This window comes from Malania oleifera, chromosome 1 (assembly GCF_029873635.1).
Source record: "Malania oleifera isolate guangnan ecotype guangnan chromosome 1, ASM2987363v1, whole genome shotgun sequence".
Classification (NCBI taxonomy): Eukaryota; Viridiplantae; Streptophyta; class Magnoliopsida; order Santalales; family Ximeniaceae; genus Malania; species Malania oleifera.
Window position 1 is genome coordinate 153,446,712 of NC_080417.1, and position 13,413 is coordinate 153,460,124.

General features: G+C 34.2%; 1 protein-coding gene across 2 annotated transcripts in view; it reads right to left on the minus strand.

Annotated features, from left to right (window-relative positions):
• Window positions 1-1,853: 1,853 nt before the first annotated feature.
• LOC131160380 (meiotic recombination protein SPO11-1) overlaps window positions 1,854-13,413 on the minus strand; it is a 37,486-nt gene continuing 25,926 nt past the window's right edge. Inside the window, exons 9-17 of one of the 2 annotated variants that reach the window (XM_058116019.1) lie at window positions 5,135-5,182; window positions 4,984-5,042; window positions 4,889-4,920; window positions 4,661-4,766; window positions 4,350-4,470; window positions 4,177-4,240; window positions 3,981-4,090; window positions 2,326-2,401; window positions 1,854-1,926 (exon numbers count right to left, since the gene is read on the minus strand). In XM_058116019.1, coding sequence (XP_057972002.1) covers window positions 2,355-2,401; window positions 3,981-4,090; window positions 4,177-4,240; window positions 4,350-4,470; window positions 4,661-4,766; window positions 4,889-4,920; window positions 4,984-5,042; window positions 5,135-5,182 — 587 coding nt within the window. In that variant the 3' untranslated portion in view covers window positions 1,854-1,926; window positions 2,326-2,354. Of the gene's footprint in view, window positions 1,927-2,325; window positions 2,402-3,980; window positions 4,091-4,176; window positions 4,241-4,349; window positions 4,471-4,607; window positions 4,767-4,888; window positions 4,921-4,983; window positions 5,043-5,134; window positions 5,183-13,413 lie in introns of those variants that run through there. The other variant, XM_058116029.1, reaches the window with a different exon arrangement.

A 13,413-nucleotide genomic window follows, 5' to 3' on the forward strand; every position in this document is an offset into this window, starting at 1 on the left:
TGAATAAAAAAAAAAAAATCAAGTGAATTGTCTCGAACAATTATTAACCAATTAATATAGATTTGAGTTTTATTTATTTATTTAACACATATTTTGCCCAAAGAAGAACTAACATTCCATCTTATAATTTTAATTTTGTAAAGAATAATTTTTTAAAATTCTAGTTTATCTTTTTCTAACATTATGTTTGATAAGTTACTTGAACTTAAAAATATTAAAGTATGTTTTATTTGTTTTATTATGTGTTTAGTCATTAATTTTTTTTATGAAAACTACATCTAATAAATATTTGTAATATTAAAATTACTAGGTATTTTTATTACTTGTTAGAAATTTTTATTTTTCATATATTTTTTATAAAAATAAAAAAATAATAGACTTTTTTTTTTTTTTTTTGGTTATTTTGATATCAATTGATTGATCTAAAGCAGTTGGACCAAATAGATTAGTTAATTTGACAATTTGATAAGGTCTTCGAGTTACTTGGGTGTCAAACATTATGTTGACTAATTATTTCAATTTAATTTATTAAAACCATGTTAGTCAACCATTATGTGTATGTGAAAAAAAAAAACTTTTAGTTAAATATTTTTAAAATGACCATATTTAAAAATATTTAACTAAAAGTATTTTTTTTTTTTTCACATATACATAATGGTTGACTAACATGGAAGATTCATTTTATCAATAAAATTAAACTTGAGGAATTCTTTAATAATTTTTTAAAATATAAAAGGTTTGAGTGTTATTTTTAGAAAACTCACGGAATGTTACTGAATTTTACCCTTTGAAATATACAAACTACAGAATTTATGATTACGAAGCTATAAAGTTCAAAGTACCCCAAAATCCATATGAATTAAATTACATCAAATACTGAGCATTGGATAAAAGCTATAAAACAACCCTAAGATTATATAAAAATATCGATTATATCCTACAAAAAAATTAAAATGAAAATAGAAAAATAAAATCTGAAAATGCAAATGTTGTGACTCAATGAATATCCAACACCCACAAAAACAATGACCAAAGTTCTCTGAATATTGACCAATTACTTCATTTCTTCAGCTCAGAACTACAAATAAAGGAATTAAGCGCCTTATTAATGTCTCAAAAACTCGAATCTCATACCTAGTTAAAATATGAAAATAAACTTATGTCGCCGATTTAGTTGAGCCCAAAAATCATTCAACATCTAGGAAAAATATATGAAATCAAAATAATATTATTGCCAACACAATATATATATATAACAAACAGGCAAATTTCAAAAGAACTCATTGGTTTTAATTAAGAATCAAGGTCATAATCATCAGCACATAAATATTTGACAAAATTGATGTAGCGAGCAATAGATTGGTATACTTGGGACCAATGCCATAAATTTTCACAATCAAAAACATCCACCCAAAATTCAGAATTTTAATGTAAAAATCTTCACTGAATTTTGGATATAAAATCTCACAAGACTAGAAAAATGGGAAAATGGGCAATGGGATTGGACATCAAAACTCATTATCAGAAGTGAACTTCCTCACTACATTATACAATCCAATTGCACCAAAAGCTCCTATCAAAACCAGATTTTTCTTTTTTATCTTTTTTCGAACAAGAAGGCACAAAATCACATAATGGAACAATTGGGTTTTGCATAAGCTGTGACATCCGGTGCACCATACCAAGATAGCGGCTGCTGATGCTGATGCTGCTGCTGCTGCTGCGGGTAGTAATGGTAAGGCTTGTACTCACCATTTTCATAGGAATAATAACTACCGGCAGACCCATTCTGACCTTTGAAGCGAACCCATGAAACCTCCGCATGTTGCCCTGCTTGTGACAACACTGCAAGTAGGGTTTGTGGATTCACTTCCCCAGAAACTCTCACTGTCCCTTCTTCCGCATTTATGGTAAGAGCATACACTCCTACATACAAAAGCAATAGAACTAAAAATTTAAATAAAACTCTCCAACATATTTTATATCACAGGATGTCCTCTAGGCATTCAATATGACAATCTCTTAAAACTCAACTTAGGCCTTGAGTTTTCAAACCAAGGAATCTTGGGTCCTTAAACCTGGTAGCCCAAGGAGTCTAAAAAACAAGCAACCTTTAAGGTTATAAACTCGAACCTTGACGTCCAACTAAGAAGAGATTCAGTCTATGAACTGAGCAACACTACATGGCATAAAACCCAAGAGCTGCTATACATGCTATGTATGTGTAGGGAGGGCCCTAAAAATTTAACTTGTGATAATTAGGGAAAAAAATTAATTAAGAACTGCATGCTGTTCAAAAATGCACTAAGGGTAATAATAAAATACCACGGACACTCTCCAAAACTTGCTTGATTTTATGTTTGCATTTCTCGCAGTACATGCTCACTTTCAGAAGACAATCCTGCAAAATACAGCACAAGAAAATGAGAGAGAGAGAGAGAGAGTGCAAGGATAAAAGTTTAATGCAAGACCATTTCTGCAACTGTGTAGGGATCCATTCTGCGACAGGATAATGACTAGAAAATGATGAGAATCACAGTTTGGTCGATGCTCCTAGTATATTGTTCAAATAAGAGATGGCGACTAAAGAGGATGGAGTACTCATAACCAATATTTAGTTTATTTTGGCAACAAATCCGTCATTAATATACATACGAATTTCCATACAGATTACAGAATCAATTATTTTAACTTAGGAAACCGTATATAACCAAATCTGGGATTAAGACGTATCAGAAAGGAAACAATTAGGGTGTAGGAGAAGCAATACAATAATAATTTTCCAAATTAACATTTTCTGGTTAGTATTTTTTAGAATTTCAACAAGATTTCCTTTCCTTTTTTTTTTTTTCCTCCTTTTTTAAGTCTGGTCTCCAATCCTAAATTTGCGGGCACTCTTTTTCTTACCTTAACGTTCAAAAAATTCCTACAAACATCCAACGATTTGTAGAGATTTTTACTAAGAGTGATTGGAATTTCAGTAATCAAACCAAGAGGGATAAAAAAAAAATGGCAAAGGCCTCCTCGAATTAGAGCTCCGCGGCTCATTTTGATAGGCAAGATTGGCTTCTTTGAATCACCAATTTCCCTTCTATCTCAAATCTCTAATAAATTCTCACTGTATTGTAAGCACTAAAGCATGCATTATGCTTAAAGCCTTTACGAAAGAAAATCCATCAAGCTTACAAAATCATACCATAGCCCTCAAAATCATTGATTTTTTTAGGAAGCATCAACTCTTAGAACTTCTCAAGTGTTAGCATTTAATGTATGTCAAAAATAAAATTAATAGTTCATTTCTTTTATTTTTCAACATAATCTGAACATTTCCCGACATGTTTATATGCAGCCTGACAAATTTTCATGCACCTTCTTTCTAGTTGGTTAGTTATTTTTCATGAAATAAATCCTACGGTACATTTATAGAAGTGCAGAGTCAAATTATTAAATATGAATGCAAACAATAAATGTAGATGAATTATTTGTAGGATGTGCATTAATGTGAATCTAATGCATATAATTCATCATAAGTTTACCCCAATGGTTACATTTAGAATGCTAAAAATCAATACTATCTAAATAATATTTTTTAAATTAATTAATTGACAATAGTTTCCCTCTTGTCACATCATCCTTTTAAAATACCTTTTATTAGACGCATTCATATTGTGCCATATCCCTGCGTCACATAAACTTTTGTTCATTATGACCAATATTAGCTACAATTATTAGACTTCCGCAAGTCAAAAACTGAACTTTTGGACAATCAGAACCATCTATGTGCAATTGAACAGTTTGGGCAAAGCAATCAAGCAACTAGAATATACACTCAAATCACATTGTCTACTAAAAAATGCCAAAAACAGTGCATCTCAATTCTTAAATTGATAATGCTTTGCATGCAGAAAAATCCAATAATTTTATAGTTAGTGGTTGCATAGCAATAAAAGTTACTGGGGTTGTTAAACATGCACTCTTACCTTTTATCTTAGAGGGTATGTACTCTTCTGACAAAAAGGAAAGTGAGTGCACAGATAATGCTTCAATCTCAAATTTCACTCCACTTCGCAGCATAAACTCTAGTTCCAACCTGACATGGGAGAAAGCAAAACATCCTAAATTTGAATTGCACAGCAGGTCGAGAATAACAAAATAACAAGTATCACGGGATTTAACCTCCACTGTGGCACTTCTCGTTGCAGGTAGCATCTACGTAACAAAGATTCAGTTCTCTTTTTATCTGGCAATAAATTCATAATTCTCACAACACGAAAGTAGGTAACCTAAATGAAAGTTTTTTTTAAATAATAATAATAATAAGCCAAAAAACATTTCCCTCATATTATCACCTTCAGCTGTCAAGGGGAGGAGACACTGTTGTGGAAGATTGTATTTCTCAGAGTCGGAAGGAAATGCTCCAAGCCAGCATATCATTGGGATGCACAGAAATTTTGCATCATAGGCCATTTGCTGAAAAATGTTAGTCACACAACAAAAAAAAAAATTGTTGTAAATTCTTAACGGCTGAAATCAGCAATATACAAATAATTGACTGGTGCAGTATTTCTCAAACATAAAATTTGCAGTCCCAGCAGGTAGTAGTATACATGTCATTTAGCTTACTTGAGTGGATCAATTAATTCTAGTCCAGAAGCCTAACCATAGAACCAAATCGGTAAGTTGTCAGGATGTCAAACCCATATGGGTCACAATCAACCAAGCAATAGGCAGGGAGGCACAACTTTTCAATGAGGAGCCGTAAAAACCTGAAGAAAAGAAAAATGAATATACTTATACACAGCCATATATATTAAACGAAAATAAATTAAAGGGGAAGCAAACATTTTGGTCCTAAATTCCTATTGGAAATAAAAGGAATACTGTTTACCTTCTTGTGGGAACATCTGGATAGCCTCTACCCTGTTAAAAGAAACACAGTTAAAAACTGGTTCTAAGGAGAGCTTGAACTAAGCACATACATACCGTAACAACAATGCAGCGATTTTTGGTGCAGAACTGATTGTTGGCTAATCTCTGGAAAACTGCAAGTTAAATATTCAAAGGCAACTGTTTTAGTCAATAAAAACACACTTGGGGATAAATATAATAATGAAGTGTCAGAGAGAATTTTTACCTGATTCCTTCTCTACAACCAGTATGTACTGGGCAACACTAGCAATGCCTACATGCAAGAACAAAGAAAAAATTAATCTCTGATTTCGTGTCTCTAGAACAAATGTTACATTTAGTCCCAAAATATGACAATAACCTCATAGAAGCATGCTCTTAAGCATGTAGCTACAGAGTCCAGACAGATTCAGTCAATGTTGCCCAGAACAACGTGGAACATCCCGGTTTCTGGGAACAGGATCACAGTACGGCACAAACTCTAAAATTTGAAATGTTAGGGGTATATTTATATAAAAAATATATTAAAGAAAAACTTCAGATTGCCAGATTTAGCATTCTGGAGTGAAAATGTATCATGTTTTGGAATTGTTCATATTAATTTGTGGTTTGCTAGGGTATTGCCATTTTCTGGTAACTATGATTCAGTTCTGGAGTCCTAACGCAAACTTTTCTATACTTAAGAGAGGCCACACTTCAACTCGGAAAAAACAATTAGCAGCTGAATAAAATGGAACATGGGAAAACAAACAGTACCTGATCAAGGTTGGCATGAACAAACAAATCATGTCTCTTCATATGCTACAGCAAGTATCAGAAAAGAAAAATCAGTCTCAGGTATATTTTTTCTGAGGACGAATCAAATGACAGTTAGAAAATGATTTTCAATGAAGAGAAATCTTTCAATCTGCCAATTGAAAAAGAAGACAACGGGAGATTCTTCAAGATTGCAGAAGGGAGCAAAGGCCTATCATTCAATCTATGTGGACAAGACCACTATGGCTGATGCTTATGCTAAAGCTAAGAAGAGATCTTAATCGTAAGGCAGACAGTATGGAGAAGATGGGGTCATTAGATATACTTAATTTCTGGCATAGCTATGACGTGGGCATTTTCAGAAGACAGGTCATGAACACTGGAAGGTAATTTACTGCATCCTTGATTTCCCTTCCCTTCCATTCCCTCCTTTAAACTTCCAGAGTTTTAAGGAAATGACTGGATACATGGGAGGTACTTTGGAGTTGAGCCTTTTAGGATAGTAGGTCTGCAAATTTTATTGCAAGGTTTGGGAATGAGATTGAGGGTCCTGGAGTTGAGGTGCGAAGGCACCACATTTCAGCCCACATCTTCCTTGAAGCTTGAATTTATTTTCATATCAATCTTTAGCATGCACCAAGGGCGAGAACATTTAAAATTGAGTAACATGGAAGACCACAAAAATTGCATGATTTCAAGTCCAAATCATTAAAACGTGGTTTTAAATAGCAGCAGCAGTGACACAAAGGATTTTTACATTCTTGATACCATTACACTCGCACTGCTAAATCGGTGGGAACAAAAATCACTGCCATATTGGCTGTTATGGATTGTTAGCATTATGCAACAGTCACTACAGGCCTATGGCCGTTATGGAACCACTATAGGCTAGTTGCGACAATAAATTATTTTTCATTTTATACTTTTTCATCTCATTTTTCTCATTTTCCCATTCATAAGTTAATCCCAATAAGCTATGTTAAAAGTGGGGAGAAGTTTATAGTCGGATGATAATGATACAAAGTTATTTATTTTTGGGGTGCTCAAGTTGTCAATGCTTTATTTAGTGATTAATTCTATGATTATAATATTATAATTGTAAAGCTTAGGTTATACAATATAACTTCTTGATCAAAATTTATTATATTTTTAGTATTTTACTAATAAAATAATAGAACAGTTTTAATATATTGTATGTCTTATGTGCCTAATAAATTAATGGAGTGTATAATGTATTTTGCTATATTAGTTAATTTATTGCACATATGATTAAAGAAAAGTGAGAAATAAATAACTTTTCTATCAATGGCTATTTAAAACAAATGCAAAATTTATTATCCTTGTTAAACAATATTAGTAAGTTGAACTAGAGAGTAGAGCATCCAAGAAACATTAAGAACCGTTGAAGGAGGGCTAATTTAGGAGCTTAAAATATGCAAATATACCTACATAAGGTTATGTGCAGTTGGAAAAAAAAATTCACGACCATTACACTTGCTTCCCACTATGCAACAACTGCTAGTCCTACTTTCCACTACTTGCTTCCCCTATGCTACCCACTACACCTATTTAAAACCATGCATTAAAGTAATCTTCATAGTCAAGTCTTAAGTCCCACTTTGGTGGGGTTGGCTAAATGAGTTCTTTTCCACCAACCAATACAATCTTGGGCAATTTCTTCCAACAAATTGAGGGCGTTTAAATTCTTACTATCTCATTCCAACTTAATTTAGGTCCACTCTTACCCCTTCTACTGCCACTAACATTACCTAAACCATCTTAGCCATCCCTCTCTTATCTTATACTCTACATGTGCTAGACCCAACTTACCCACAAATATATTCAGTCCTTAATTTATCTTTTAATGTTATACTACTCATCTACTTTAGCATTCTCATTTTCGAAACTTCTATTTTTTGGATAAGTTAGTTTCTTAGTCGCCCAACTTGCCTTTTAATTATAAGGATATTTCATCATCACATAACACACCCAAAATACTTCTCCATTTTGCCCAACCTGCTTTAACTCTATTTTAATTTTCTTTATAGCAACAAAAATTCATTAGATACATTGAGAATGTACAATCAAGAGAACTCCTTCACGAATACTAGAAAACCCTAGAGAAAACAAAAAAAGAAAACCAAAAAATGTAAAGACTAGCATGTTAAAGCTTGATATACATTGTTAGCCCACAACCTAATAGCTTGAGCTTTTAGGTAAAGTTATTATATGACAATTACCAAGAGATCCTAGGTTCTAGTCGTGTTGCCCGCATTTATTATGTAGTGTTTAAAAATTTTCTTATATTCCCTGTAATGCATGCTATTTATTGTGTGTTTATCTCTCCACGTGCTATTAGACTGCACGTGCAGGGGAGTATTAAAGCTCGATATACATTGTTGGCTCACAACCTAATAGCTTAAACTTTTAGGTAAAGTGGTAATCTAACACAGCACTAGGAAATCAAGACGCCCTAAGAAGTCAACATAGAATGCCAATCACACTAAATTTCTGAAGAGCATATCCCCTTGAAGTTAACATTACCCACACACCACAGAGAAGGCATAAAACGAATCTTCTCACAGCAACAAAAATGATAATTTCTTTCCTAAAAATATATGCGAGTTTCATTCCATCCACAAACCCCAAAATACTGCAAATAAAGCACAATTCCATAAGGCATTCCTTCCTTCTTCCTACCAAACACCACAAAAGATACTGCCAAAAACTACACCATTGTCCTTGGACAAACCATGGTTTTAAATCGCGGTCGTGGGTAACGTCATGTAACAGTCACAGGTGTCATGGGAGACAGGAGATGTGGGTACTACGTAACAGGAAGTAGGCGTAACAATCGTGAATTTTTTTCGCAAATGCACCACCATGCCAAAATTGAAAAATAAGCATGAAATCCATTAATACATGATGTTTAATGAATTTTGACTGCTTTTGTTCAACCTAAAAATGCTTTTTAATAGGCAATATGATTTTTATATTAATTTTAGTAAAATGTTTACAAAAAAAAAAAGTCATATTTTCTTATAGTTTGCACCGTTAGTAAGTACTAAATAGTCCTTCTAATTTTAAATATTTACAACATAAAAATAAAATATAATCTTTCGTTAAAAATAATAAGTTATATTTATTTAAAATCTTTAAAGAATTAACAGTTTAAATTATTAGATATTTCATCTATTAATAAAATAAGAGTCATAAAATAAGAAAAAATATTAATTATTTATATACAATATATTTATTTTAAAATCATTAAATTTATTTCTCAAATCTTAGCAATTAGGAATTTAGGGTTTTAGGTGTTTATTCAGCCTAATTTAATTATTAAACTGCCTTAGTCTCAAATCCTATCCCTAAACCTAATATAATATATAACTACTCAAAATAACTAAAGCTAAACCTAATATAATATATAAACAATTTAATATATAAATAAATACTAGTTTAAGACTTTTAAATAAACAACAAATAAAAAAGAGAAAAACAAAAAAAACAAAAAAAACAGAAAAGGAACCCGACTGAAGATTCAAGAATCAAGAGAGAGTGCACTGGAGGAGTCTTGAAGAGAACTCCTAGACTCGAACTCTCAAAGACCAGAAGGGAGGTGGGGCTGGCGGCAACTCACGGAGCTGCTGAAGGGCTGGCCTGCAACTGCTGAACAGGCTAGGACAGGACCTCGAGCCTTCGACTGCTCGAGGTGGGGGGGATCTAAGCCTTCGACAGTTTGACTGTTCAAGGTGGGGAGGAGAAGGGGGAGTGCTGACCGACTGCAAACAAAGGGTTCCTTCTTATTCTTCCATAACAGCTGTCACGGCTGTGAATTTTTCTTCCCCTGCAATACCGATCCGTAATGGTTTCGGTGTCCCAATTTTCTGTTATGTAACGGCAGTTATTTAAAACCATGGGACAATCCCAACTTTCTCCAAAATAATTGAATAACTTGTTCCAAACCTTCCATGCCAAATTACTATGCAAGAAAAGATGCAGAGCAAATTCTGAGCAATTAAAAGAAAGCACGTATATATATATATATATGAAGAGAGAGCCTTTAGAAGCCTCTATAATCTACAGAAGTCATTTGTATTTATCCTATTAAGCATAACCAACCATAGAAAAGCTTTGATTTTAGCGGGAATTATGGCCTTCCAAATAGTTTTGTGGAGTGGAAAGGAAAAATCAGTGCTAAGAATTCACAAAAGGATTTGTTAGAATAAACTCCTGAGGGGTCCAACAACCAGGATCAACGATCAACTTCCAAGGGCACACAACAATTATTCAACATGACCAACAATGAAGATAACTCATTTGTTTCCCTATCATTCAAGGATCACCTGAAATGAACATCCTAAAATGGTAAAGGACCACCTGGATTTATGGTAAAGGAGGAAATGGGATCATTCAGTCCTGAGCTCAAATGAAATAGGCAAGGTTCCAAAAATATTTTTAATAGAAGAAGAAGATAATTTATTAAAGCTGGAGAAAAAGGAGTACAAAACATGGAGGCCAAGGAATCCTATCCAACCAATTAAAAAAGACATAAAAAACTACAAACAAGGACAGACCCACGATATGAACATAAAAATACAATAAAAGCAAAAAAAACCATTACAAAAAGCATCGCCTTCCAGTCTCTAACGAGATCAGATAGCGGAAAACCACTAAAGAAACCCAAGGAGTGACCCACAGAGGCAAGGAAAAAAGTCAATCTATACCACAAAAGTTGTAAGGAGGTTGATCGACTTTTGAAAAATCTTGCATTTCTTTCTATCCAGCATCTACAGGGTCCAAAGGATAGAAAAAATAGTTGCATGCCATAGAGCTCTGCCATTCCAGTCTTTCCAAAGCCCCTAAAGTAAACCCGAAGCAAGTCACTCACCTTTCGCAAAGCCACTTACTCTTCCCCAGCCATAAAGAGAAAAGGCTATTCCAAATGTTGGCATAACAAGGCTTCTCGTTTTGATGATAACAAATCAAGGTTACTTAACATGTCTTTGTGAGTATAAGTTTCAGGACTTAAGTGATCTCATGGTTTCAAGTGGATATACTTGAAGAATCTGAATGGAAAATCACACTTAAGGCTATGAGACATGAGAAACATGAAAGTTCAAGTCATGTGAGACATGAAACTTGTTGAAGCAGTGCATAAAGCTTATAAGACATATTGGAAGCTTCAGAACATGAAGACTTAGACACTAAGATAGGAAAATCATATGAAAGTCTCATGTAAGTACTTCAAAACTCAATACTAATTGATTGAAGCTCCTAGGAAATGTCATTGGACTTAGATACCTGATTTTATTCATGGAACCAAAAATCATTGAAAAACAAGTTTGCTGAAAGGACAGGTGACTGATGAAGAATCATCAGGCGACCGTGGGGCTTCTGTGTTTGAAAATATTCAAACAGAATAGGCACAGGCGACTGACCTATCAGGCACAGTCAACTGACCATAAGACTTTCAAAATATGCTGATTTTAAAGGAGCACAGGCGACTGACCCTTTGGGGATAGGCGACTGATGCGAGTGTTTAAATGTTAAACAGCGCAGATTTTGTTTCCAAATCTTGCATGAATGGTTTCCAAATTGAGATAAAATTCAAAGGAAAGTTTTTGAAACCCTAGTGCACTACATAAACTTATTTTTCTCACACATTAGAGTAAGAATATATGGAGAGAACACAAACGACATGCATATTTTTCTGTTTACTCTATTGCTGTGTTCTTACTGCAAACAAGAAGAAATTCTGATCTGTTCTTTTGAATCTTACATGCGTAAATCAGATTTCTGGTGATATACTTCGAGCTTCAACTTTCATATTGTTTTTTAAGTATTATTTTTGAATCTAACGTTGTACTAATCTATTCGTTTAAGGAGTTTTTTCTTGTACAAGCAAGTATTTGCTGTTTCTTGTATTTTTGACGGTTTAGGGGATTGAATTGTTGCCTAGCGGGAGGTGATTCTCATTAGAGAGGCAAACTCCACCTTTGAGGGAGAGAGGGTGTAACTTCACTTGGTAACGAAGTTGGTAAAATAAATCCTCGCAGCATGTTACTGGAGGCAAGGACGTAGGCTGCAGCCAAACCTTGTAAAAACAATAGTGTTCAGCTTCCTCTTCTCTACTCTTTTATTTTCTGCAAGTTATAAACTGTGTGCATGAATTAAGAAGGAGACACTAAAGTTGATGAGTGGGTGAGCTAAAAGAATATATATATATATATATATGTCATTTGCGTGAAGGGCGGGCGACTGGCTCAGTAATGCATAGTCGACTGACTCGCTACTAACTCTACTCACCCGAACTCTCTGTTGTTAGTCTTGAAGTCAGATTTCACGAAGATTCAACCGATTAAACTTCAAGATCTCCTTCAATCTCTCATTTCCATTTCATTCTCAAGGATTTCACCAGTTAGTTCTTCGGAAAAATGCCAAGAACCAAACATGTGGCTAACAAAGGTTCTTCTTCTGGAAAAGAGGATGCAAATGACATTGAAAAATGGTTGGTGGCTCCTCAAGCAAAGCAAATCTATCGGAAACATCTTTGATCCACCGAACCCATTTTAGGTAAAATTCTGGACCTTGAGTTCTTTCGAGATGAATTTCCTGATATTTTACCCATGTTTAATGCCTTGGGATGGGAAAGATTCATAACCTATCAAGCTAGAGGCATGTCTCCGAATCTGGTTAAGATCTTTTATGCAAATCTGGTGGAAGGAGAAAATGTAATTTCTACTCAAGTCATGGGTATTGTTATAGCTTTAACTCCACAGATTTTAGCTACTAGATTTGGAATTCAAAATGGGGAATTTGAATGTCCTTTGATCGGTACATCTTGGATAATGGAGCAAGGTTTTACAATTGAGGGATTTCTGCCATTAATAATGAAAGAAGCTCCTGTTTATTTTGGTAATCCTCCATTGTATCATCAGCTAAATCTTCAAGCACAAATCCTACAGAAACTCATCACACACAATATTTTTCCTAGAGTAGGATCACATGATCACATTTCATACCTCAACTGTTTTGTGATGTGGTGTCTGCTCAAGGAGAAGAAACTTGATCTTTCCAGTCTTATTTTAAAATGGATGATCACAAGAGAAGAGGCTAGACGAGTTATTCTTCCGTATGGAGGAGCATTGAATAAAATCTTTGATCATTTAGGTGTTACCACTTCATCTACCCTATTCATAGCTCGTTCTCGCTATGATATGTTTTCATCTACTACGATTAAGCAAATAGGGTACGAAAAGCATGATCAAGGGGGGTTTCCAAAAGGTAGACGTACACGTAGACAAGTTCTAGAACTTCAACAGGCTCCTGAACAGCAGCACAATGCACCACCAGCTGAGGATGCTCCATCTTGGTTTATAGTTTATCAATAGCAGCAAAATGCTTTCTACGGTGAAGTGCGAGCGAATTTTAGTTCACTTCAGTCATGTTATAATTCCCTGAATTAGCGTATTGGATGCATTGACCAGTATATAGGAAGTTCTTCTTCATCACGTGGTAAAGCTCCAATAGAAACAAATTCTGGAGATGAAGATGACGATGCTGAAGAACGCACCGACTCCGATGGAGGCAATGAAGATTAGTTTATTTCTCTTCTGAACAAACAACTGGAGTTGCAATATTTGAGTTGTTCTCCGCTCTTTACACTTTACTTTGGTTGGACTTGATATATTTTGGTGCTTGCTTGTGCTTAACTTGAATATTTTTTTGCATAATGCATAAGTATCC